The sequence below is a fragment of the Asterias rubens genome, chromosome 2 (assembly GCF_902459465.1).
Source record: "Asterias rubens chromosome 2, eAstRub1.3, whole genome shotgun sequence".
Taxonomy (NCBI): Eukaryota; Metazoa; Echinodermata; class Asteroidea; order Forcipulatida; family Asteriidae; genus Asterias; species Asterias rubens.
In genome coordinates, this window is record NC_047063.1 from 17,118,006 (window position 1) to 17,145,804 (window position 27,799).

The following is a 27,799-nucleotide window of genomic DNA, read 5'->3' on the forward strand; positions in this document are numbered from 1 at the left end:
ACTTTGCAAAACCTTGCCCGAATCACGTGACAAAGCTACTGATTCTATAGTCTGATGAATTAATGATTAAGTGGTAACTTGTGACCAAGCACGTCATTGTACCAGATAATATTCAAATCTAACATGCAAATGGCTTGTTGCCGTAGTGCCCTGTGCTTTTGCTGCGGTGCCCTTTGCAAAGTTTCAATACAAGTTTACATTTTCCTCATAGAGTGCCCCTTAGCAGAGGGAAATTGCTCCTTCAAGAGCAAAGTTTATGGCCTGGATACATATTTAGATACGATAACCATCCATTCACGATGGATACATGGATACACGTCAGATTTTGTTGAGCGAAATTTTTCAAAGATATTTGTTATTCCTTTTTATTGTGAAACTGCAAATGGTCAAATATGCCTTGAACCTTTTGCTCTTTAGCTGTGTGTCAATTTTGTTGTTTGCATGAAGCAAATGTTGTACTATGAAACTTTCTCCATCCTGGACATCCTGCCTCGGAAACGCTTGTTTTGTTTATAAAAATAAGTCATGCCAAAGTTTACTGAGTCGTAAAGCGGAATCCATTTGATATCTCCAGGGATGGGAAATGATGGCACCACTCCCAGGTTTCCCCTCTCCATGCTTACCTCAGCCCCCCCCCCCCCCACCCTCATGATTATTGAACTGTACCGGTGGAAGAGTAGATGTCAGGTCCTTAGTGCCCCCTTCCGTTCGTGTGGCTAAATGAAGCCATCCGTGGCTGGAGCCCAAGCCAGAGCCCAATCCAGAATCCAAGTCAGAGCCCAAGTCAGAGCCCAAGCCAGAGCCCAAGCCAGAGCCCAAGCTGGAGCCCAATCCAGATCCCAATCCAGATCCCAATCCAGATCTCAAGCCAGAACCCAAGCCAGATCCCAAGCCAGAACCCAAGCCAGATCCCAAGTCAGAACCCAAGCCAGACCCCAAGCCAGACCCCAAGCCAGAGCCCAATCCAGAGCCCAATCCAGATCCCAAGCCAGAACCCAAGCCAGATCCCAAGCCAGAACCCAAGCCAGATCCCAAGTCAGAGCCCAAGCCAGAGCCCAAGCCAGACCCCAAGCCAGAGCCCAATCCAGATCTCAAGCCAGAACCCAAGCCAGAGCCCAATCCAGAGCCCAAGCCCAAGCCAGAGCACAAGCCAGAGCCCAAACCAGAGCCCAAGCTCACATAGTCCCATAGTCTTGCGGCCATTGGGGCAACCCTGCACTCTTGATGATTTGGTCCACCCTTCTACATGTTCTGTTTTTAGCCAGTCTGATGAGGTCCCAGTCTTGTTCCCCATCCACTATTTGATGTCATCTAATTCAAATTCACCTTGTTCATGTACCACACCTTTCAAAACAGCGAATTAATTTTGCACACAATCAGCTCTGTCATGATTAACATCCTCTTCTAATTGATGTGACTGTATTAATGCTAGTGAAAAATAGTATGAGCTGTTGCAAACTTGCTTACCAACCAAACAGGCTTACAGTAAACATAATAGTTAGCGGCCTGATGTTTCAGCCCAAGCAGAGTCTTTCTTGAAGGCTGAAATGAAATCCCTCGTCATGCAGCATATACACTGCTTCTGGGACAGTGTTCTATACCGATGCAAAAACCCACAGGAAACCTGGAGACCTTTTATTTAATTGCTCCACTCGTTGCCAGCGGACATTGAAATCCTTCGAGAGGAACTTAGTGGTTCTCTCTTTCAGCTTTTTTCTTCTTTTCTTTCTTCAGTTTTTTCAAAGATGATGCTGATCTGTCCAGGTACATCCTACATCATGTGTATTGTTATGTTGATAGTGTGTCATTGCTTGTCATATATTCACTTGAGTTTACGATTTGTACTGAACCAGGATTTGTTTCCATATGAGTATAAAAAATAAAAAAATTATTTAATTTAATTTCTCACATTTCTCAGGCAGAAAAAACGTACATTAATGCACATTTAACAAAAATTAAAAAAATTCTTCAAGTAAAAATAAAATGTGAACACAGAAGAAGGAAAGAGAAACAGCTCCGGTCGGGAGAAAGAAAAGGTTCCTGATTAAAAAAATCTCATGTTCAGCTTTTTTGAAATAATGTAATGGTTCAAAAGGTACATTGTTAAATACGAGAATAATATCTAGTTGTCAAGAAACTTAAGCTGAAAAATTATCCATACAGGAAAATGTTTTCCTGATTTTATCCTGAAACAAGAAACAACCGATCCAGGGCCACCATGACAAAAACACAACAGGATATGATCATGTGTGCATAAGCAACTGCATTATGATTTATAAGTACATGTGAAACTCATTTCAATGGAAAGACAATCCGAAAGAGAAAGTTCTGTCATAATCTTTGTCAGTGTCCAATGGATCGATCCGGCCTATCAATCAAACTGTGCGCGTTCACCCATTTGACCAATCACAGCGATGATTATGGTCGGACAAACTCGGTCATGCGCGCGCGTTTATTTGGCACGCGCGGCAGAATCGTGCAGAATGTCATTGGGAGTGTTCGTACACGTGTCTTGCTCACGTGCGTGGTGGGCGGAGCTTAGTGGAAAGCCGGAAAGGTCCATTGTGTCAAGCTAATAAGCAAATGATTGTGCAGAAAGTTGTGTGTTTTATCTGTACACTGAAATGTATTAAAGGCACTGGACAATTGATAATTACTCAAAATTATTGTCAGCATTAAAACTTACTTGGTAAAGAGTAATGAAAACTGTTGATAGTAAACAAACATTGTGAGAAATGGCTCCCTCTGAAGTACTGAGTTTTTCTGAAAGAGGTTATTACTTACTCAAATATTAAAAAGTTCAGTCCTGAAGTCTTTAAAAAGAAAATTGTAGGCAAAAACCAAACATACATCCTCCCTTTAAAACACGGGACACTATTGGTAATTGTCAGAGACCAGTCTTCTCACTTGTATCTCAATATATGCACGAAATAACAAACCTGTGAAAATTTGAGCTCAAGTGGTCGTCGAAGTTGCAAGATATTAATGAAAGAAAAAACACCCTTGTCACACAAAGTTGTGTGCTTTCAGATGCCTGATTTCGAGACCTCAAAATCTAGTTCTGAGGTCTTGAAAGAAAATTTGTGGAAAATTACTTATTTCTCAAATACTATGTCATTTCAGAGGGAGCTGTTTCTCACAATGTTTTATACTATCAACCTCTCCCCATTACTCGTTACCAAGTGTGTCCACTGTCTTTAAAGCCATTATACACTTTCGGTAAACAGTATTGTCCAAGTCCACACTTCGTGTATCACAACTAATATATAAAATAACAAACCTGTGAGAATTTGATTTCGAGACCTCAAGTTTAGAATTTGAGGTCTCGAAATCAAGCATCTGAAAGCACACATGTTCGTGTGACAAGGGTGTTTTTTCTTTCATTAATATCTCGCAACTCCAACGACCAATCCAGCTCAAGTTTTCACAGGTTTGTTATTTTATGCGTATGTTGAGATACAGCAAGTGAGAAAACTGGTCTTTGACACTTAAATTACCAATAGTGTCCACTGGCTTTAAGCTGAACTTATGTGCTGAGATTGTTGTAGGAATACAGCTCAGCATCTGTCCCCTGTTGTTCATCCATTAACGAACGGCGGACTATCAGGGAGAGCAGCCTGGAGGCAGTGGCCAGACCATTATAAGATTCATAGTTCTAAGAAGACAAGCCCTCTGAGAGTACGGCATTGTGAATTGTTATTGAGTGTCTTAATAAGTTGTCAATCTCATCTAGGCAACAAAGCGTTCTGAGGGATAGTGTCACTGTTTTTTATTATAGATTAAGAGATGGATAATATTAAAAATAAACATAGAAACTCTTCAAAAGAAAACAGTGCAGTAAAGCGTTAAGAATATGGCAAGAGTAAAACAGCCTCACACTCCCTTCCTGCACCTAAGCGTCATGGTTGGAAACATGAATAACTTAAAACGGTGAAAACTGTAGAAAAACTGTCGAAATATCAAGCCAGATAAAAAACAGAGAAGAATGAAACAAACTTATTTTCACATTGGAGAACCCGACCATTTATCATTAAAAAAGTAAGTAGCTTTTGTCTCAAGGAACTGGGCAGTTTGTTAATTTTCTGCTAACAATTGTATTCCTTTTTTAGACTAGAAAATCTAATTATGTTTTCCCTGACAGAGTACGGCTGTGAAATTCTATCTTGCCTTTCACAAAAACATACATTTAGCAGAGTCTTTCTCGAAGGCTCAAATCAACCTTGTAAAAGGTTATCTGATAATTTGTAATGTGGACATCGCACCCTCTCCTCAGCTCACATGTAAAATCTATATTTAGCTTATCATGGGGGCTGGTGGCATCATGGTTGTGTCAACCGTGACCTATGACCTTTGTACCCTCTGGACTTGTCGGAAAGCTTCCAAGCTATCTAGATGACATTACCAAAAATAGCCGCTCGGGAGGGTAAAGGGCCGAGGGGACTTAATTTTAGAAGTGTGAGAATCCTTGGAAGATGTCCAATCTTTTTGGGCCTCCCTGGATGGCGAAGGAGAGAAGTAGGCCTACATCTGAAGTCCAATATCTTAAAGATCAACCATGTTTCTTAAAATTGTAAAAATTGTACTACTTCTGTGTTGGCAGTAACTTTATAAAGTTGTTGTTAGGACTTTGTAACATGTTGTACGTGTATGAATTAATAACACTAATCAGAAACTTATAGCTTTTAAAAATAATTTGATTTTGGACATACGGTAATAATGTCATGGCACCCTGTTTGTAATATAAGTGGTTTCTTGGTGGAGTGTGTAATCATACCACAAGTTCCTTCACCGTGAACACAATTATTTTTCAAACTCTGGAAAATAAATTTGTAAAAGGTGGAAGTCGGCTGTGATGTTATTAAATTATCACAGTTAAAAAAATTCTCATGTGGAAGATTGAAGATGTAGAACCCACTGGAAACCACATGTGTTACTGACAGAAATAAAACCGTATAAAGTGAATCTTTAAGACATGATGCTCTGCAAAGTGTTTTGTGCAAGAACTTTCATTTTTTAAGCTTAATTGTCTTGTGGTAGGAAGAGCAAAACATCTCTGGTGGATAAATTGTAAAGGGGTCTTCTTCTTCTAAAAGCATCAGAATTTGATTGTTTTGCCTCAGCTAGTAAAGACAACTTTACAGTCACTTTATTTGATCACTTGATACTGGATGATCATAAGCATTTTTCCAGGTAAAAGACCTCCTGGATGTTTTAAGGTAATTCTTTGACAAGTTAGTGTTGATAGACGACGAATCAAAGCTGTTGTCTTTAGTCGTTAAACCATGTTCCATCTTCTTAAGCCCGGCTCATACCTCCTGCAAATACGAATGCGATACCAACTTTGACAGCACAAATCCGCAACAAATAGTTCACCACAGTTGACTTGTGCTCAACTCCTGCAAAACATTCAATGTGTATTCTAAATTTGTATCGTATTGGCATTTGCAAGAAGTATGAACCGAGCTTAGCTCTCTGGAGTTGACGCTGATAATTACCCAAACACCCTTGGAAATGAATAATTACTCTGTGACACTCATTTCCTTCTTGTAAACATGCAGCCTGAGCATGTCATCAAGTTACATCTAAAGGTCACCGTGTGACTGATTTAAACACCACCTGATTCCTTGTCGAGGACGAGAATGGATCAACGCTTTAAAGGAACCCGTAAAACAACAAATCACATTCTCAATTCTCTAAGTTAGTATTAAACAGCCACATGTATGTTTTCCTCATGTTTGTGTGTTTCTGAGGATGAGATTTGACGCTAGCGTCTCAATGTTTTCTTGTTATTTTCCTGTTTGTTACTTTTTAAAAATAAATGTGGTTTTGTGGTTTTGTTTTTCTTCTGCTTTTCAGGATGCGGAAGAAGGACCGTCTTGAGTTTGAAAAACAGGAAAACGGAGTGCCTCCGGCATTCGCTAAACCAGGTAACAGCGATGATGTTTGTCTGACCTCAATATTTTAAAATGCTGTTGACCAAAATTCTATAATAGAATAAGCAAACTCCTAAACCAACCATAAGGACCTATTGTATAAATGCAAACATAATAGATAGTGGCCTGACGTTTTCTACCCTAGTCGTACCTAGAGTACCTATGAGTGCAATGGTAAGAACCGTTTTGAGCAGTTTGCTCTGTTCATCTTCAAGTTGTGTTGGTAGTAGGGATTGAAGAGACATGTACCATATTATTAATTGTTTCAATGTTTGATGATTTTTTTCAGATGAGTTAGAAGAGCCACCTATTCCACTGAGTAAATTTGAGGCACATGTGATTGCTAACCATGCTGACAGCGATGGCGGCTTTGCTACAGAGTATGAGGTAAATGAACTGGCCCCAATTTCAAGGCTCTGCTTACCGCCGAATTATGCGCTTACGATCACGAGTCCCCGCATACTTGCAGCAGCGACTTTCTGCGTAGAATGCCTAGTAACGTGGAGTACGCTTGCACAGAAGCCAAAATTGGCGGCTAACCCGTGAAATACGCTTGCCGTCAGCACGGAACTCCCTGCTTCCATAAGCGCCGATTCTGTACTTACAGTAAGCAGAGCCATGAAATTGGGCCCTGGTGCCATTATGGGCCAAATTAAAAAGAGCTGCTTAACGGCAAATTTGTGCTTACTGTGCCATTTTCATTCATTGTGCTGCTTACCATAAGCACACAAAAAGGCATGCTAACCTTCTGGTGCTTACTGTGTGAAAATGAAAGACATAACAATCCATGGTGAACGCACAATCCGGCTGCCTAGATACATACGCTATGACTTCAATGATATTAAATTATTATTATTATTTTTTTTAGTTTAATTTTAATTTTTGACCCTGTAATTCTGTTTACTCCAATGAATATAACCTTTGACCTATTTAAATTCACTGGTCATCCAGCACATGGTCATCATGTCATCAGGACAGGAAGAATATTAACGGATACAGAAGCAGACAGTCTGTTAAGAACGTCGGCAGGGAGGGATGGAGGAGGGAGTAGGGGGGCGAGCGGGTTCATCCAGGAGCCCCTCAGCCTATATTTGGTTATCTACGAGTCTATTCCTAAGTAGGATTTGAAACTTTGCATGGTGGAAGTAAGATATAGAAAAGTTTGCGGTAACACCATGTAATAACAATCTCTCAATGAGTTGGGGTGGTTCTGACATCAAGGCCCAATTTAATTGACTTGCTTCAGCACAGTGTGAAGCTAAGCACGGCAAAAATGAGGTTACCAGCCAAAATACTGTGACAAATGTACCGTGTGTAAATGGTATCCTGCTAAGTTTTCCTAAGTGGACAATATCTAAAGGAGCATACTGGTGTACCGTTTACGTAATTAAGTCAACAGTTTGTTTGATGTTAAACAAAATTTTTAAAAAGTAGATCATCAAAAATAGTCTGTAATTTAATTGAGAAATGTTTGATGAATCAAAAGCGACTGAAAGTCAGCAAATAAGCTTTACCCGCTCTTGTAATTGTGAAAATTATGTGACATCGTTGCACAATGTTGTAAGTAGACTGGTGCTCATATGTTTCATAATAGTATAAGAACTACATGTATGGCAAGGCTTTAGGATCCAGTCTGCATATTCATTGAGCACAAAGATCCCCCCCCCCTTTTTGAAGGTGGGTGGGGGAGGTGGTTTTCATGGTTTAGGGTTCATTTCAGTTAGCTGTATTTTGGTTGAATCTTTTATTTTATTTGGGGGGCAGGTGGTGCTCAATGGCTTTTTACATTTTTGAGTTGGTCGATGAATTAGACAATTTCTTGAATTTTTAAGACTGACGTGAAACATCTTTTACTTCCTGCAGGACATTCAGCATGTCAGTACAGCCTACCCGGCACTCTCAAGCACAGACGTCTCTCTCAAACATAAAAACAGATACACCAACATTGTAGCATGTGAGTATTGTTTTAGTGCCTTCCCCTTTAAGTTGTTTCTGCAAGAAATAATTAATGGTCTGACGTTTCGTCCCTAGCAGAGTCTTTCTCGAAGGCTTGATATGTTTCTGTCTACCTGTTAGAGCGTAATTCTGCAGTAATAAGTACAGCCATGAAATTGAACCACTAAGGTTTTTTTTGGTTTTTTTTTTGCTTTTAAATGGTGCGATATGACATTGGAAACACGGCACACACAAGTTTGCCCTGTGCATCCAATGAAGTTGTTGTTGCCACAAAAGCTTATGCAGTTTTTATGTAATTAGTTGGTCTATAAGAGCTACTACAACCATACTATATGAAACTGAAACCAGAGTCACTGTCATGCGCTAAACAGCCATGTGACTTTGTCTTCTATTGCTGGGTATTCATGTGGTCAGTTTATACCTTTGTTATAGATCTTTGGTTTAAACTTGTGGTAATGTGGTCTTGAATTGTAAACAATGTGATACACGGCAGTGGTTTACATAAATTGTTGTTTTAAGGTCATTTAAATAAGGAAATTGTTCTATCAAACCATCGGGTTTCGTCCCTACTTATAAGATTTCGTCCCATACTTATGAGATTGGTTCGTTCCTGATGAATGGGGAAGTAGTTGTGCCAAATTTTTTCATTTGAACCCCAACTTAGCAGGTCGCCTTGCCTATATATATTTTTGTTAAAAAACATGAAAGCACTGATTACACATCGTTGTAGAGTAAAACCAAAATGATATTCTCTAATCCTTGATGCATTTATTGTATCATCTATTTAATACATTCCCTCGAGTCACAGCTTAAAGGCAGTGGACACCATTGGTAATTGTCAAAGACTAGCCTTCACAGTTGGTGTATCTCAACATAAGCATAAAATAACAAACCTGTGAAAATTTGAGCTCAATCGGTCATCGAACTTGCGAGATAATAATGAAAGAAAAAAACACCATTGTCACACGAAGTTGTGTGCGTTTAGATGGTTGATTTCGAGACCTCAAGTTCTAAATCTGAGGTTTTGAATCAAATTCGTGGAAAATTACGTCTTTCTCTAAAACTATGGCACCTCAGAGGGAGTTGTTTCTCACAATGTTTTATACCATCAACCTCTCCCCATTACTCGTCACCAAGTAAGGTTTTATGCCAATAATTATTTTGAGTAATTACCAATAGTGTCCACTGCCTTTAAAATGATTCTGATGACAGAATTTGACATTTTAGTTGAGTCGTTGATGAGTGTTTATTTGTGCCGAGCAATTCAAAAACTTAATGATTTCTTCCATAATTGAAAAAATAAAAGCTAGATCAGTGCATTTGTTTATTATGCCTTTGTTGTAATCTTTGAAACCCAACATAGTAAATTTGATATACAGTTTATCATGGAAGTGCTTGTACACTTACCAATAAGTTTCTTTCAGGTCAGCCATTCGGATAGAATTTCCTTGAATTATTATTGTTGAAATTCAGTATAGATAATTTTTTTATTTGTTGTCCTTTTTTTAGATGACCACACGAGAGTGAAGTTGAGCATCTTGCCCAATCAGCCATTATCAGATTACATTAATGCCAGTTACATCGATGTAAGTAGACCATAGACCCTTATTTCTTGCTGTGTTTTATCTTGAAACAGGCATGATATTCTCTCTACTTTAGTCTGATTTGCGATGTTTTGTTTGCCCTTGTTTCAGAAATCAGAAACACTGTTAAAGATGCTACATGTGTATGTCAGATTTTTGGCCGATTTAACCCAAACATTTTGATTTGAAATTCAATAGGTATTTTGATGGGGGTCGAGAAAGTTACAAGCTTTCATTTGAGCCATTGCTTGAACAAGTCCGCCAATTATTAGTAGCAGTGAAATAAAGTGCTCAAAATTAGTTTTTGTCGGGATCCCGACAATATATCCTGTGACCAATTCTTATGTGTTTGATAAGAAACATTTTAAATTTTTATCATGGTTCCTGACCATTAAAAGTAAAAGTTACACTTTTTTTTTCCGTAAGAGCGGGTGATACTCTTTGAAATACCATTCACTCAACAACAAAAATTAATGTTTGGGCCAAAAAATCTGACATAGCATCTTTAAACAGCCACAAAAGTGTATTAAAGTCAACACCATGTATAAATGTATATTATCCAACAAAAGGACTATTGGGGACAACAAAAGTAAACTACTGTTGTTCAGAAGTATGTTATTCCACACATAGTAAGGCAGGAAAATGGGAGAAGAAAGACAAAAGGGGAAGACTGATCAAGTTCCCACGCCTGCATGCTTTGGACTCTGATGTAATTCATATGCATCATGGACTCATGAACAGCAAATCCTGGCAATGGATTATGGAGGATTTAGGGAGGTTAGGGTCGATATATATAAACATGAACAGTAGACTTGTGGGTACAACCATGTGCCAAATCTCTTTTGAGGGAGAGTTGGCTCTTAAGATCAAGTCCAAGAAGATGTCCAAATCCCACTTCCTGAGACAGAGCACGGAGGCCAAGGGACACCTTGTCCTAAGCAGCCAAGTCAATTCAAAGTTTAAAATCAGATCGATGTTGAATGATTAGACGACAGGAGTGTCCATGTGTCTGTTTCTTTTTAGAGGGATTTCCTCTATCTCATTCCGATGTGAGCAGTGTGATTTCCCGTATACATATCCAGTAACTGTCTTTTGTAATGAATACACCACCCAGGATTACAGCACTGTGTGTGTAATGAGACACACAGTTCTCAAAATTGTATTGAATGAATGGGAAACATTTCTTATAGTTCTAATAGGCAATGAGGAGCATGTCTTCACTGTGTGGTAATGACTGGGCTGGTGGCTGTTAATGGACCTTGTCAAAGGCGAGGCCCATTAACAGTGACCAGGGCCCAATTTCATGGCTCTGCTTACGTAAGCACAGAATCGGCGATTATGGAAGCAGGGAATTCTGTGCTTGTTTCACGGGTTAGCGGCGAATTTTTGCTTCTGCGCGTGCGTACTCCACGTTACTAGGCATTCTACGCTTTCAAGGCTAGTGCAGAAATTCGGCACTAGCATGTCAAGCGGGGAATGGTGATCGTAAGCGCAGAATTCGGCGGTAAGCAGAGCCATGAAATTGGGCCCAGTCACCAACCAAAAACAATGTGCACAAAGAAAACAGTTGATTTGATAGTTCATGCCAGCACAGTGCGTACAGAACCTGTACTCATTATTGTGCTATTTCAGGGGCAATCTATTTGCTAGTTCACAGAGCCAGTCTTTATGTCACATGTATTAATCCACCCTCCCATGACCAGTCTTCAACCAATCAGCATACATTAACTCTACGAGATCTTTGCCATGTTCAAGTTGCAAGAAAATAATGAAAGAAAAACACCCTTGTTGCACTGATTTGTTGTTTGCTTTCAGATGCCTAATAAAAGGCTTCAGGCCTGAAGTCTTTCTTAGATTCAAATATTTTAGTGAGAAATTACCTCTTCCTCAAAAAATGTCATTACTTCAGAGGGGGTTGCTTCTCACAATGTTTTATACTACATATCAAGAGCCCTCCATTGGTCGTTACTAAGTAAGTTTTTATGCTAGTATATATTTTGAGTAATTACCAAACATATCCAGGGGTGGATTTTACAAAGAGTCAAGACTAGTCTTGTCGCGAGTTATGACGAGTAACTCGTCCTAACTTATATAGCCTTAAGTTTTTGAATATTTCCCCCTAAATTCTTTGTGAATTCGACCCCAGTGCCTTTAATAATCTGAAGCACCTTGTTCTGCATCTCTAGGGGTACGGCAGGCAGAAAGCTTACATCGCAGCCCAGGGACCTCTCAAGACAACCTTTGAGGACTTCTGGAGGATGGTGTGGGAGCAACACACCATCGTTATTGTCATGATTACAAAGCTGGAGGAAAGGGGAAGGGTAAGTGCACTCATATCCTATGGCAATACAATACCAACGGAAGTAGAGGGTGGCAAAAATTAGGTGTTTTTTTGTGTCTCCCTCGTACCCCGGAAAACATGACCCTCTGCTTTGACATTTGAGGGGAGTATGCTGAGGGCAACAACTGATGTCATTGCGTCAACACAATTGATTCTAGAAATACAATCTGTGTAACTGCAACAATGTTTTTCTAATCTACTACAAAATGTACCAATTAGGACCTGATGTTAATACTACCAATTGTGTGATTTAACAAAATAGTGTCGTGAAACACAGAGCAGAAGTAGGGATGTAGATGATTTGAAAATATGGTAACTGTTTTATTAGATCATCAGGGAAACTCATAATCTATAAAATAGTAAATGTTAAAAATAAAAATAAAAATTGCATTGCCCTTCTACGTCAAATTTCAACTTTGGAATATTTAATGGCGTTTCCTTTAAGTTCCTTTTACCCCTCTGATTTAGTTCAATACTGTTATTAACTCAACCTTCAAACTGTTTGACTCTGATGGCAGTACGGTTTGGTTGGGGCCATTTTGTAGTGTTAACTCCGAACCAAGAAATATTTTCATTCATGGGTCACATAGGCTGTTTAAACTTTTAGTTCTTTTTAAAGAAATGTTTATACTGCACATGTTCTAGTGCAATTCAACCAGATCGGTTGTCATACTGTTCGTTCCTTTGTAATGTTTTTATGAAATAAACCAATAAATAATAATAATAATAATAGGCCGACATAAAGAAAACAGGTATTGAGTTATTTGGGTATGCATTTTTCATTGTACAAAACAAAAAAGCAATTAAAATGCCTTCACAATGTAATCCAGAACATTTAAATGTTAATAATTTAAAGAATGTTATGTCCTTTATTAACAGCGGAAGTGTGATCGCTATTGGCCAGCCAAGGGTATGCCTGAACGCTATGGAGAGTTTGAAGTCACACTAGAAACCAAGGAGAAATACGCCAGCCATGTTGTCCGGACGTTCCTACTCAAACACAAACACAGAAAGGTAACCTTTTATGCCATCTTCGTCATGTTCCCCGTGTGCATAGTATCGTTAACGAACACTCTTTCTCATATACTAAAAGACATGTCTGACTATTTTATCCCTAGCTGCCCTGGGACGATTTCACAAAGATCTAAGATTGATCTGAAAATCAAGCGTAGTTGCTTAGTTAAGTGCGATGTCACAACACAAGTCACTCTGGTGACACTGAAAATATGAATTTTATTGCTTTGTTAAATTGGCCCCTGATTTGGTTACTTGAATCTGAGGGGATCACACCTGTTATTTTTTGCATCCCTGTTATATCTTTTCTTGTATCCTTTTTTCCCTGTAGTTAAGAACATCCCATAGACTTTGTACACAATTTTCTTTGTGGAGAAACCCAGCCTTTTGAATTCCCTTTTGAAATGTTGTGTTCCCTTTTTCCGTTTTGTTCCCGGTCTCCATGGTAGAGGTTAGTAGATATGACATCATTGTTTAACACAACGTAATTACACTTTTTCATGGTTACAGGACTTGGTCAGAGTTCTCTGATTTTTGAAAAAAACTTTGTTTTGGCACAATTCAGTTTGTTCAGGCATGATATTCCATCCACTTTAGTCTGTTTCCCGATGGTTGTTTTTTTGCTCTCCGTGAAATCAGCAATATTGTTCTTAATAACACATTGAAGGTCTAATAGAACCAACATCGCGTTTACAATTACATATTCATAAAATAATAAAAAACGCTTATAAAATTGAAAAAATAAATCAAATGTTTTACTTTATAAAATGAAAGTTTGTTTTTCGTCAAACAAATACTCTGAAGCTCTTGATCAATCAACTCAATTTACCAAGAGCTCTAAAATACACACAAGCAATTTTATGACACTCATCGAAATTGCACTGATGACCTTATAGTCCTAGAGTTGAGCAGACAATATGGTTCACGATTCTCATACATTGGAGAGGTTTATTGAGTTATTCTGAAGACTTACAAGTGATTATACGATGCTACTTTCTGACCTCCAATTAACCTTCCAAATAGTTTAAGAAGCTTTAAGTCTCAATACATGTATGTCACTTTCTCTGAAATCCTGTCAGTTGTCAGGAAAGCACCCTATTGATGATGCTATTTTAGAATCTGTATGGCCTTGAAATCTGTTTGTTCGCGTGCACGGGCATCGTTGAGGTTTCTGAAATCACTACTTAAAGACAGCGGACACTATTGGTAATTGTCAAAGACCAGTCTTCCTGCTTGGTGTGTCTCAATGTATGCATAAAATAACAAATCTGTGAAAATTTGAGCTCGATTGGTCATCGGAGTTGCGAGATAACTATGAAAGAAAAAAACACCCTTGTCACACAAAGTTGTGTGCTTTCAGATGCTTGATTTCGAGACCCCAAATTCTAAACTTGAGGTCTCGAAATCAAATATGTGGAAAATTGCTTATTTCTCGAAAACTACATCACTTCTTAGGGAGCCGTTTCTCACAATGTTTTATACCATCAACCTCTCCACATTACTCGCTACCAAGTGAGGTTTTATGCTGATAATTATTTTGAGTAATTACCAATAGTGTCCACTGCCTTTAATTGGTCTTGTTCTTTACCTTCTTCAAGACAAAGTATACTGAAAGAGTCTAAGAAACCTTTTGTGATGTATGAGATCTCCCAGTTTTAAATGAACCATCAAAATGTCTTCTGCAATGTTTACTGTCTCCCTCTTCAAAACAACACCTTTGTCTCAAACGCTAACTTTCTAAAAGCTGTTTAGCAGAAAGTACAAGCAGTGTACATCAAGCTGGTAATTTGGCTGGTAGCCCATGTTTGCTAAGCAAGATTTTTGTGCTCAGCAAATATGTAAAAAAGAAATTGCTCTTCCTATCCAAAAGCTAATTACTTGTTATGAAGATGTTTATGGTAGTAAGCATCATGCGAAGTTAGATTGTCTGAATGAAAAATATCAATAAATATTTGAATCTGAGAAACGATTCATGCATGAACCGATTATCAGATTTCTTACAGGTTGATGTCCAATCGCATATGCTACGACAAGGGATCTCCCTCCCCCTCCCAACACCATCACCAAAATGTTATTCATATAAAGCAGCATATTCTATCTTTAAAACCACCACTCCCGAAAAAACTTCTGTGAACTCATCATGGTTGTTTTTACTGTACCGGTTTTGTTTTTGACCCACACTTGTCAACTCCTTTGTGTAATTAGCAGACTTCCCCCTAGAGACCGTTCCCAATGACGCACATCATCATCGCTTGATGCCTCACCACAGAGCAGTCGCCGTCCAAAATGTCGGTTTTGTCTTTAAATAACTCCAGACTATTATTTGACTGCATTTAATGGAGACACTTTCCATTTGGAACTAGTCTCTGAAGACTTCCTCCCAATATGGCTATATCGGCCAATTGGTAGCTAAGGCTACGGCTGTTGCTAAGGGTGTTTCCAAGGACGTCCTATACTTCACCGCAAGATGCCTCTGAAAATTTAGCTGTACATGTAGCCGCCAATTCAGACATGGATTATCACTTATTACTTTTTGCAGCCATCTTGTGGACTTCATTAGATGCATGGGGATAGGTGGCATGTGGCATACGTGATAGCTTCATACATTAAGAGGATGTGTGTTTGTTTTTAAGAACAGACAGTTACCAGACTAAGCTTTGTTAAGGATTTTGTGCATGTTAATAGTTTTCATGTGGTGAATGAACATAAGAAAGTAGCACTTGGAGGCCATTTTCACGCTCATAGCAGCATTTGAACCGCAAATAGTTGTCAAGACTGAGTAGGTACTGTTGTCAAGTTTATCGAAAGTAATCTGAAACTCTATCCTTTGATTTATGAATGATGATATCATCCACTTATCATACATGTATCGTCTTCTCTTTGACTGACTTTATTTCATTCTTTCTCTTCATACTTAACTGACTACATTACTTTCAGGATATTCAAACAGTAGGTCCACTTTTATGCTCTTATTCAATGTGACGAGATCTTCTTGTTTATCGCCCTTTTGTCTGTCGTGTTGTTTTTGTCTTAAGTTACCCCAGAGCTGCTTGGTAGTGAGCGAGTAGTTTCGGTTTTACTTTGATGTTGTCTTTACGCTGCAGTATTTTTCCAGAGGGTATGCATGGCTCTTTATAAGCGCACTTTCCATTTTGTTGAAGGAAGGTCTTATCCTGGTCTTTGATCTTCTTCTTTGCCCCAACCATGCGTAAACAACCGTTACATTTTTTCCTTGATGTAGTTTTCAGTTTCAGAAGCATTTGTTCATGTCAATTTTTTTTAATGCTCAAATGTTAAGAAACATTTTCCCCAAACTCTTTGAAAATTTAAATTTGTGTTATTTCGATTGTTTTGTTATGACAATCACTGGATTTTTAAGGCTGCGTCACACTGCAGCGATAACAAAAACGATCACGACCCAAAGAGAACACATTCTATTGGTTGAATTGCTCCACGCAGAATACTCCCCCGCTCATTCAACCCATCAAGGGCGTGCATTTTTAACGTTCTTGTTTTCGTTCTCATTGTCGAGGCCTGTGTGACCAGGCCTTTAAACATGGAAATAAATACAATCTGGGCATGAATTTACATCTTCTCCTGGCTCCTAACTTTGTTCAAATAAATTGTATCTAAGACTTGTGCTTCTTTAGATTTACCTCTTCATGATCTCCAAGTAGCCATCTTTGTGTTCAAGTAGTACCCTGTATATATACTACGTTATAAGCTTCTAAACCTGCTTTGCTTTCAATATTCGAAATTCTTCAAGTCTTAAAGACACTGGACACTATTGGTAATTGTCAAAGACTAGTCATCACAGTTGGTGTATCTCAACAAATGCATAAAATAACAATTCTGTGAAAATTTGAGCTTCATCAGTCATCGAAGTTGCGAGATAATAATGAAAGAAAAAACACCCTTGTCACTCAAAGTTGTGTGCTTTCTGATGCTTGATTTCGAGACCTCAAATTCTAAACTTGAGGTCTCAAACTCAAATTCGTGGAAAATTTCTTCTTTCTCGAAAACTACGTCCCTTCAGAGGGAGCTGTTTCTCACAATGTTTTATACTATCAACCACTCCCTATTACTCGTTACCAAGAAAGGTTTTATGATGATAATTATTTTGAGTAATTACCAATTACTGCCTTTAATGGAGATATGATACTCTAGTGGAAATACCGTGTTTAAAGACACTGGACACTATACTATTGGAAATTGTCAAAGACCAGTCTTCTCACTTGGTGTATCTCAACATGTATGCATACAAAAACTGTGAAAATTTGAGCTCAATTGGTCGTTGAAGTTGTGAGATAACTATGAAAGAAAAAACATCCCTGTCACACAAAGTTTTGTGCTTTCAGATGATTGATTTCGAGACCTCAAATTCTAAATCTGAGGTCTCGAAATCAAACTCGTGGAAAATTACTTCTTTCTCGAAAACTACATCACTTCAGAGGGAGCCGTTTCTCACACTTTTTTATACTATCAACCTCTCCCCTAATTATTATTTTTAGTCTTTACCAAAGTGTCCACTGCCTTTAACCTTCCATCAATTCCTTTCCTTTGTATTAACCACAAGCAAAACAATGAGTTCTTCAAATCAACTTGAAGAGCACGGATACTATCAACCTGCATGATCTGTTTTTATACCAATTTAAATTGTTAATTTACTTTTGAATTCAATGTTGTCTGTTAGTTGCTTGTAGCTATTTGGTTAGTGAAGGTTTGCAGTTCATGTTGGGTTACCTAAATAAAATATGGTTATGATTATTCTTTAACCACCGTCTGAACGCTAATAAATAAATTACTTTCACTCTTTTGCACCTACATGTACATGTACATGTATGTACATGTACATGTACATGTACATGTACGTACATGTACATGTACATGTACATGTACATGTACATGTACATGTACATGTACATGTACGTACATGTGTGTGTTTGTAATCTGTTGCGATTGGGTTGGCAGAGTGGTATTTTTCCTCACCTTCCGCAGGGGGATGCTATGTGGAATAGGCTTTCAGTACCTACTTTAAAGGCAGTGGACACTGTTGGTAATTACTCAAAATAATTATCAGCATAAAACCTCACTTGGTAACAAGTAATGAGGAGAGGTTGACAGTATCAAGTATTGTGAGAAACGGCTCCCTCTGAGAAGTGACATAGTTTTCGAGAAAGAAGTAGTTTTCCACGAATTTGATTTCGAGACCCCAAGTTTAGAATTTGAGGTCTCGAAATCAAGCATTTAAAAACACACAACTGCGTGTGACAAGGGTGTTTTTTATTTCATTTATATCTCACAACTTGACGCCCTATTGAGCTCAAATTTCCACAGGTTTGTTATTTTATGCATATGTTTAGATACACCGAGTGAGAAGACTGGTCTTTGACAATTACCAATAGTGCCCACTGTCTTTAAGGCATGGTTTTCCCTGGAATAACTTTCCAGTTTCAGAAAAAAAAAAAAATCAAAATTGTTCAACATTCATGTGAATTCGTGTTGACAAATTACTCTGCGACTGACTTATGTATGCGACTGACTTACGTATGTGTACGCGCAAGGCCATTTGATCCACAGTATTCATTACGTGCTGCACCCAGACCCTGTATACACATGTATGTGCCCGACAGGATATGAACATGGGACCAGTCTAGACATGTTCTACCATGCCATTGTGAATATACCCACTTTGGGTACAGTGTCTGGGTTTAAGGTAGTACGGGTGCCACACCTCGTGTACATTTGTTGGTATAGTCTTGTAATAGAATTATGACCTTTTGAGTTGTGACGTCAAAGGACGTACTTCAATGCTGTCTGGTACATGTATACTGGTGTCATTAGGGAGTGAATCATTGGACCTTGATGAATGGGTGGTGGATTTGCGTACGTTCAGGTTTACCAGGGATTTTTAAATTCCCTGTGAAGCTATGACGACTGCCAGTTATGTTTCAATAATGTCTGGTGCATTGATTTTCTCGATCACAGGGAAAGTTTAATTCCGCAGACTAAAAAGTATTGTTGCTGTCTTTTGCATGGTTACAAAAGTGGCTTCAAACTCCCCCACTCGATAGTTTTAGTCTACCTGAATTTACTCTCTCAAACCAAGGTTATGATGAAAGGAAATCTATTTTGTCAGCTCTCAACTTGCAAGTTTGGGGTTTAAAAAGGGAAAGTTGACTAGAGCTAGACTTGAACTCGCCAGTGCTCTACCAACTGAGCAAGCTAAGTTTTAATATTTGTGGTCTCCCTATTAGGGCAAGGATAGCGCAGAGCAAGTTTGAGTGGGCACAATGGTTAACTAAAGGTTGACCATTTTGACTCGAACCCAGGCTGGTCGACCATTGGTTGACAACGGTGGTCGACCATTTGGAACCAGCCTCGAGCACATGGTTTCTTCACTGGTCCCAACCGCATGTTCCATTCTAACATGTGTTAAGCGCAGAGGGGAACCAGTGACACTTTAGCGAAAAGGTGGAAGGTTGACTAGACTACCAAATGAGTCGTTCTGGTGAGTACGTCACTGCGCATGTGCGTTGCTAGTCTGTGGTCGACCACTAGTGGACTAAATGTGCGCACTCAAACTTGTTCCATGTTGGTAGAGTTTTATATTGAGAGTTCGCTGATTCAAGTCCTGCTCTAATAGACCGATCCATTAAGCTCCGCCCCATTGCGTATTGACCAATCACAGTCCATTGCGCAACCAAAAGTCAGACAAATAAAGTCCGACATGCGTGCGTGTATGCTTGGCGCACACGGCGGAGTTGTGCAGAATGGCATTGGAGAGGCTCACAAATTCTTGCTCACATTTGCGCCGTGTGCAGAGCCTAATGGATCGGCCTATAAATAATTCTGTGTTCAGCTCAAAACTACTGAAAAGTAACCCAGTCAGTTTCCCTTGTGGTTTACCGCCTCATATAACAAGTGTACAAGAAATGACAACTCAAGATGGGAACTATTGGGTGGAACTGTGGGTTTTGTGCCCAGTTTTGGGTATTTGGTACCAGTTGAAGAGACTTCATTACCTCACACCCCTCTCAAACAATTTCTGATCTTAACATTTATTCTACTTTTTCCCTTCTCTCCCCTGGCTTCAATCACTACCAACAGGACTTAAATAATACAGTAGGTCTTGATGTTTAATGTGGTTTTCAGTACTGCATGGGTGTTTGTAACCCCCCCCCCCCCCATACCCCCTCCCGTAATTCCTTCCCCATCGCCCATAATCCTCCCAACTCCTCGCTCTTTTCTAAAGGGAAACGTAAAGATTTGTGTTGTCACTGTAGTAAAAAGATCAGGCAATGCACTTGTGAAGCATGTGTTGTGAGTTGTCAGATGTAATTTCCATGTGTGTGGCTGTGTCAATTTAGTGTTGAGCCACGATGAATGTGATTTGTTGTACTAGTCATTGTCCCCCCATGTACTCCTGTATGTTTGCTAATTGATATTTCCTTTTCCTTGTTAGAGTATGATGGGAAAATGTAAGCTTTTATGTTTGAAACCTTGTTTTATTGGGGACTGTAGGGTGTGTAAGTGGCCTTACCAATAAGCGGTTGTTGTTTTGGATTGAACTATAGTTACCTTTCAGTCTGAAAAAGGTCATTGCAGGGATGGGTCATGATGATTTGACAATCTTTTCCACGATGACATGTTCTCTGTCATTTCGAAGATAACTTGCAGCTTCAGAGTTGTGTGTTTTGGTTGAAATTTTAAGGGGAAGGGGTCTTTTTCTTTCTAATTTTGTTTTGTTTGTTTTTTTGTTATATGGAGAATCGATTGAATTTTGTCTTGAGGGTTATTTGTCTTCTTTTTTTCTTTCTGAAAAAAAAAAAAAAAAAAAAAAAAAAAAAAAAACTAAAATAAATTAAAAACAATAAAAGTATGATATTTACTTAATTCACCCTTGTCTTTGTGTATGGAGATACAACTCAGAAAGTTAATTTCTCTGAAGAGTTCATAAAAATACAAAGTGATGGTACAGTGTCAGTAGCTTGGGTTAAGTCTGTAAAGGGTATAAAGCTGACGATTGTGACATTAAACCTGGAATTATTGTAGCCGTAAGTGTAGTCTTGGTGCAAGACGTTTCTTGTTTCCCTTTCACACACACCGCGGCCAACTCACCGACAGCGCCGGCACCGACGACTCACCTGACTTAGTCCGAAACGAGAAACGTCTGCATCAAGACTACCGTAAGTGTAGTGATTGTTCTGCATCAAGACTACCGTAAGTGTAGTGATTGTTCAGAAAGTGAATGAAATCATGTTTAATACCCTTTCTTTTCATAAAATCTACTTTTTCTTTTCATGTGAATGAAATATAATTCTTAATCTTGATTCAGGAGCTGCATTTATACCAATGTTTGAGTTAGGTTTGAGTTTAATATCTAGTACCTTCATCACTTTCATCAAGTAGAAACAGGCACATCTTTGTAAGGCAAGCCACATCAAGAAATGTCTATCACTTAAGCATGTGTCATTCATTATACACAATATATAGCCTGTGCAAGTCTCATGCATAGGTATAAACTTGACTGACAGCCGGGGATTCTATAAAATAAGCATCTGGGCCCCTAAGTTTTAAAGGGAAGGTACATGTTTGGTAATTGTCAAAGACCAGTCTTCTCAGTTGGTGTATTCCATCGTAAGCATAAAATAACAAGCCTGTTAAAATTTTAGCTAAATTGGTCATCGAAGTTGCGAGAAAATGATGACAGAAAAAACACCCTTAATTTGGACAAATGTGTGTGCTTTCAGATAGGAATCAAATACTTCTGGCTAGAAGTCTTTTAATATTTTAGTGAGGAATTACCTTAAACGCGTGCCTTCCCTTTAATTTTGTGTCAGTGTTAGTTTTGAAAACTATTTGTATTATATTTAAATTGAAAGTGTTTTATGACGCATTGCAAGGTTTTTTTTTTAAAAGAATTTTGTGTAAAAAGAGTTTGAAAATAATATTTTATTTAATAGAAAAAAAAAGTATTTGTTTTCTAGCAAAAATTAATTAATGTTTATTTTTTAGTTTTCTTGTTTTGGACTCGCCCGAGACTTGCACAGTCCACAGACCTTACTTTCATTGTTCCAGTGTGATTATTTATTTGAACACAATTTAATAAGGAATTTGTTTCTGTTTCTTTACAGCATGGGAAGGCCCCTGAGCGCCGAATAACCCAGTTCCACTACACCGATTGGCCAGACCATGGAGTACCATCGTATACCATACCAGTGCTTGCATTCGTTCAGAAGTCATCTGCTACCAATCCACCTGATGCTGGCCCAATGGTTGTCCATTGCAGGTATGGAGGATTGCTAACGTCATTCCCAGTGGTGTATGATATCACCGCACCAGAATGCATTGCTCAGTCATAACCCCTGGAAGTGTGACTTTTACATATCCAAATATATTGGGTATTTTAGGCTTGTAGTTGATCCATTCAAACGTCGTTCAATTAAGCTGAGTCACAGTAGACTCTTTCAAATCCCTCCTTAGGCGCAGTCCTCTCTCCTCCAAATAAGCAATCTACACGTACACCCTCTCTCTCACTCGTCGCGTTTATGCTAGTTTTGGTTTCTGCGAAGTACAGATACAGACAGATTCTGTGTTCGAGACGAGACGTACGCAGTGTGCGCTATCAAAACAGTCATCAACCATAGAACAACTGGTCCCCTCTTATTCTTCTTTGATCTTGTACATGTCTAACTGTACTCAGTTTAAGGTGACCTTCTACAAACATGATTCATTTAAAGTTGCTTGCGTAGAAAATTTTACTTTTTACAACACGCGCGTACTTAGCGCATTACAAGCGCCCTACAAGCACTAGATTCTGACATGGTTGTCGGCAGATTGCACCCCAGTCACTTTGGGTGGCCGGGTTGGTGTAGTGGTAGCTTTCCTCACTTTTCACTTCTAGGAGCCCAGTTCCAATCTTATCGGGGGCACTATGTCAAATGTGTTTTCAGTCTGTACACCTTTGACTGTGTGGGTTTTCGCTTGAATAAATCTCTGGGTTTTCCTAAACTGAAACTACCTTCCCCGTCTTCTCTCCATTGGTTTCTTGGCTAGTTTTAGTGATTTATATTCATTCTGGTTTTAGAATTGATAGGATAGGATTCAAACTGCCTCTAGCTACCAAGCAATCTCGGTGGTCTAGTTGGTATGACACTGCTCTATAGGATTGTAAACGTCGTGGGTTCAAATCCCATCTGAGTTATAGGCCTATGTCTGCAATTTTTTTCACAGAACTCGGGGAAAGTACTGAGTGTACCGTGCTAACACACATTGTTGTATATGTATGGGTGATAACCAAAATTGATACTCTGTATCCCGATGCAAATTTGACATCTATTAAATATACCTGTTGTTTGCACCTGTTTTCCTGCTCTTACAGTGCTGGAGTTGGTCGTACAGGCACATACATCGTGATTGACAGCATGCTGAAGCAGATGCAGAAGGAGCATAAAGTCAATGTCTTTGGGTTCCTCAAGAGAATACGTACTCAAAGGAACTACTTGGTGCAGACTGAGGTTGGTACACATCTCCAATCAGACATTTTGTGTGGTCAATTTGAATGGCGTCTTGTTCTTTCTCGTGCACTGCTCCTACACTCTGAAACACACATTCCCCTGTTTTGCATCCCTGTGGAGACATCTTTTGTTCTTTCCATTGTCCACTGTACTGTAGATCTTCCCAACGACTTTGTACACAACATTCCTTGTGGAGCACCCAGGTCTTTAGAATTTCCCAATGGAGTCCTTTTATTTTCCCTTCTTTTGTTTTGTCCTTGGTCTCCATAAGGTAGTAAATAGGAAATCTCAATACCTCCTTCATTAGCCAATGTGACTTCAATTTCCCAGTTCAATAAGCATCTTAAAACACACTTTCATTTCATTTCATTTCATTTATTAATTTCACAGGTAAAAATTCAATAACAGACAATAAGAACAGTAAAGAAAACAAAAACATGTACATACAATTAGGAGAGAGAAAAAAGAAAAGAAAAGAAAAGTAGCACCCCTGATGGATTTTTAAAAAGTAAACTAAATTACTACCAAGTTCATCTCCTGCCGTCAATTTCACAAAACTCTTCCTAACTTAAGACTAATCTTAGGACTTAGGACGAGTCCCAACCCTGCACTGTAGCATGCAGACCTTAAGATTAATCCTAAGTTAGGACGAGTTACTCGTCCTAACAACTCGTCCTAACTCGAGATAAGACGAGTCCTAACTCTTTGTGAAATCGACGGCAGAATTTAAGAAGAGACAATAAAGGGCATTGCAGATGGACATTATTAAAACATGGCATACAATATAAAAACACTTGTTTGTTTAATAAGTTTCCTCTGTGGTTTTTCCATTTGCTCTGTTGTAGCGCTTTGCTACCGCTGGAAAAGGGTGCTTTACTAAATGCTGTTACATACTACTGTGTCTTATTCTTTCAAAAGGGAATGCTAAATTTGAATCTCTTAGATTGTACGTCAAGTTTTGGTAGGCCTCTGTTGCCCCCTGGTTTTGGCCTGGGTGCCACCTTTCCATTTGCTCTGTTGTAGCGCTTTGCTACCGCTGGAAAAGGGTGCTTTACTAAATGCTGTTACATACTACTGTGTCTTATTCTTTCAAAAGTGAATGCTAAATTTGAATCTCTTAGATTGTACGTCAAGTTTTGGTAGGCCTCTGTTGCCCCTGGTTTTGGCCTAAGTGCCACCTTTGGAAATTCCCCATAAACTTGTTTGTGAAAATTGACCATGATATATATTTTGTGGTTGATTATGCTATTGTTGAGGCTACTTTGCTATTTGTTGTTGGGATATGTATGCTATTTAGGGTGTCCAGGGGTGGATTTCACAAAGGTAGTCCTAACTTAGGACTAGTCCTAGGCAATGCTAAGAGATAGGACCAGTCCTAAGTTAGGATGAGTTACTGGTCCTAACTTAGGACTAGTCCTATCTCTTAGCATTGCCTAGGACTAGTCCTAAGTTAGGATGAGTTACTGGTCCTAACTTAGGACTAGTCCTATCTCTTAGCATTGCCTGGGACTAGTCCTAAGTTAGGATGAGTTACTGGTCCTAACTAAGGATTAGTCCTATCTCTTAGCATTGCCTGGGACTAGTCCTAAGTTAGGACTACCTTTGTGAAATCCACCCCTGGCCAAGCGGATAAGAGCACCGAACCCAAGCTCTGGTGCTTCTGTTTAGCAGAGTGTGGAGTCTTACCCGGTCGTGACACTTCGTGTCCCTGAGCAAGATACTTAACTATAATTGCTTCTCTCCACCCATGGGTAATTGGGTACCTGTGAGGGCAGAGATGGTTCTTGTGATTGATTTAGCCGAGTAGCACATATTAATGTTGCACACGGCTGTATACTCCCCACAAGGGAGCTGAGATGGTTTATGGAATGATTTAAGGCCCAGTGACCAGGCGCTGTATAAAATTGGGTTGTTATTATTATTGTTTATTAGTATTATGTTGACAATGTTTTGGTTGCTGTTACAGAATGTACATTGTTAACGGTGATGTTTAATTTGCTAATTAGTATTATGTTGACAATGTTTTGGTTGCTGTTACAGAATGTACATATTAAATTTGCTAATCTTGTTGTTGTCATGCCTAAATAGGAACAGTACGTGTTCATCCACGACGTTCTCCTCGAGTGGTTAAAAGCTGGTAACACCAAGGTACAGGCGTGTGATTTGAGACAATACACGGACAGGATGACTCTCCCTGATGAGCATGGGAAGGTGTTACTCAACGATCACTTTAAGGTGAGTTACAACATCTATCTATCTCAGTCAACCCAAGTTGTCGCATTGCCACATGCTTGAGTTGGGATCGATGTCTGCCACGCCACAGTCACATAGAATCACCTATGCTTAGTTATCCTCTTCACCATTCTAAAGACCATCAGAGCATAAAGATCAAAGCATTGAGTCATCCACTGTGTTTTTTTCCAGAACCAACACTACTCAAAAGAGATTTTCTTACCTAACTACATAATTGTTACAAACTTATGGGAATGTTTCAATCGTTATTGAGTGATTTATGTAACAGTTGCATCAGTCTCTTTTAAAATTCTGTTTTCACCCATCTCACTTTGCAGTTCATAACACATCAGAAGATCCGAGATTATGAGTTTGCCAAAGCGCGTCACGTTCTAAACCGCGGCAAGAACCGTAAGAATGAGCTGCTTCCAATTGAGAGGAATCGAGTGTCCATCTCCGGGGTTGCTGGACAGGAGAGCTCCGACTACATCAATGCTTCCTTCCTACAGGTAAGAACAATAACACATCAACTTTGGTATTTTTTAAAACTCAACTCAAAACTTTTCTTTTTATAGGACATTATTATTGAATCTTTGTATTTTTTTTATTTATTGCATTTTTTTGTGTGTTGTGATATTGTTGATTGACTCGTATTGGTGTGTCTCATAGTTGTGTTGTTGTTTTATCTCATTGTTTGTATTTTTGTTGGTCTTATTTTACAATATAATCTTGCTGTATTATCAAAAATAAATTATTATTATTACTATTTATTTATTATGATAATAATATGTACACAAAGCTGTTCCAAATACTACGTCGTATCAACTAATATTAAGAATTTAATGAGAGCATGCTCCACACAAAAACGTGTTTGAGGCTGGGCTGCAGTGTAAAAGAACAAAGGAGTATTGACCCCTTGCACGATGCGGAACGCACCTCTGGAAAATGCATGTCTACCATTTCTGGCATTTTGGGGATTTAAATTCCTTCAGGTATTTTAAGACTCCCCAAATGGTAGACAGGATAGGCGCGTCTCAGTTTGCTGTGGATTATGCAAGGGGTCAGAACAAGCAATGTTCATTGGACCACAGTGGTAAGAAAATTGTACAAATATCCCTGAGACTTGCACGATCTAGTACAAACTACCTACATGTATCGCTCCAATGTGTGTGGATTTTGGTTCAATAAGTAGCGAGTTTGTGCTTGAGCTCTAGTTCTGTTAAGGGGTTCTTAAATGATTGTGATGTCCACCAATTAGAGGATGTTGATTTGTCTTTGTAGAGTTATCGCCGAAATAAGGAGTTCATCGTTTGTCCTTTTTTTTACTCCCCCAATAGAAACAATCAGAGGCGCTTGTAAGTGCGTCCCGCACTGTGGGAGTGGTTAGTACAAGCAATGTACCTTGGACCAAAGTGGTCCGAAAAATGTATGCACAAGCACTTCAATGTGTTTAAGTTCTGGTTCATATTCTGGTTCAATAAGCAGACATTTTTGTGATATCCGACAATTAGAGGTTGTTGATTTGTCTTTGTAGGGTTATCGCCGAAATAAGGAGTTCATCGTTTGTCCTTTTTTTTACTCCCCCAATAGAAACAATGAGAGGCGCTTGTAAGTGCACCCCACACTTTGGGAGTGGTTAGTACAAGCAATGTACATTGGACCAAAGTGGTCCGAAAAATGTATACACAAGCACTTCATTGTGTTTAAGTTCTGGTTCATATTCTGGTTCAATAAGCAGACATTTTTGTGATATCCACCAATAAGAGGTTGTTGATCGCCAAAATAAGGAGTTCATCATTTGTCCTTTTTTTTACTCCCCCAATAGAAACAATGAGAGGCGCTTGTAAGTGCACCCCACACTGTGGGAGTGGTTAGTACAAGCAATGTACATTGGACCAAAGTGGTCCGAAAAATGTATACACAAGCACTTCATTGTGTTTAAGTTCTGGTTCAATAAGTAGACATTTTTGTGATATCAACCAATTAGAGGATGTTGATTTGTCTTTGTAGGGTTATCGTCGAAACAAGGAGTTCATCGTAACCCAGTACCCAATGAAGGAGACTATGTGTGAATTCTGGAGGATGCTGTGGGAAGGTAACTCCACTACCATCGTTATGCTGACAGATAAAGACGAGGTAAAGTCAAGTACATGTACATGGAAGTTATAATTGGAATAACAAAGATATATATTTCTTGTATGAAAAATGGTAACAAATGTA

The 27,799-nt window shown here is 38.9% G+C and overlaps 1 protein-coding gene across 5 annotated transcripts in view; it reads left to right on the top strand.

Annotated features, from left to right (window-relative positions):
- The window catches only part of LOC117304262 (receptor-type tyrosine-protein phosphatase delta-like), a 110,644-nt gene that overhangs the window by 79,955 nt on the left and 2,890 nt on the right, over positions 1-27,799 (top strand). For 4 of the 5 annotated variants that reach the window (XM_033788654.1, XM_033788655.1, XM_033788667.1 and 1 more), the window contains 13 exons: positions 5,857-5,927; positions 6,223-6,320; positions 7,797-7,887; positions 9,399-9,475; positions 11,659-11,793; positions 12,693-12,827; positions 15,765-15,776; positions 19,938-19,952; positions 21,965-22,119; positions 23,212-23,347; positions 25,436-25,582; positions 25,918-26,088; positions 27,590-27,715. In XM_033788654.1, coding sequence (XP_033644545.1) covers positions 5,857-5,927; positions 6,223-6,320; positions 7,797-7,887; positions 9,399-9,475; positions 11,659-11,793; positions 12,693-12,827; positions 15,765-15,776; positions 19,938-19,952; positions 21,965-22,119; positions 23,212-23,347; positions 25,436-25,582; positions 25,918-26,088; positions 27,590-27,715 — 1,369 coding nt within the window. The remainder of the gene's footprint in view (positions 1-5,856; positions 5,928-6,222; positions 6,321-7,796; positions 7,888-9,398; positions 9,476-11,658; positions 11,794-12,692; positions 12,828-15,764; positions 15,777-19,937; positions 19,953-21,964; positions 22,120-23,211; positions 23,348-25,435; positions 25,583-25,917; positions 26,089-27,589; positions 27,716-27,799) is intronic. The other variant, XM_033788661.1, reaches the window with a different exon arrangement.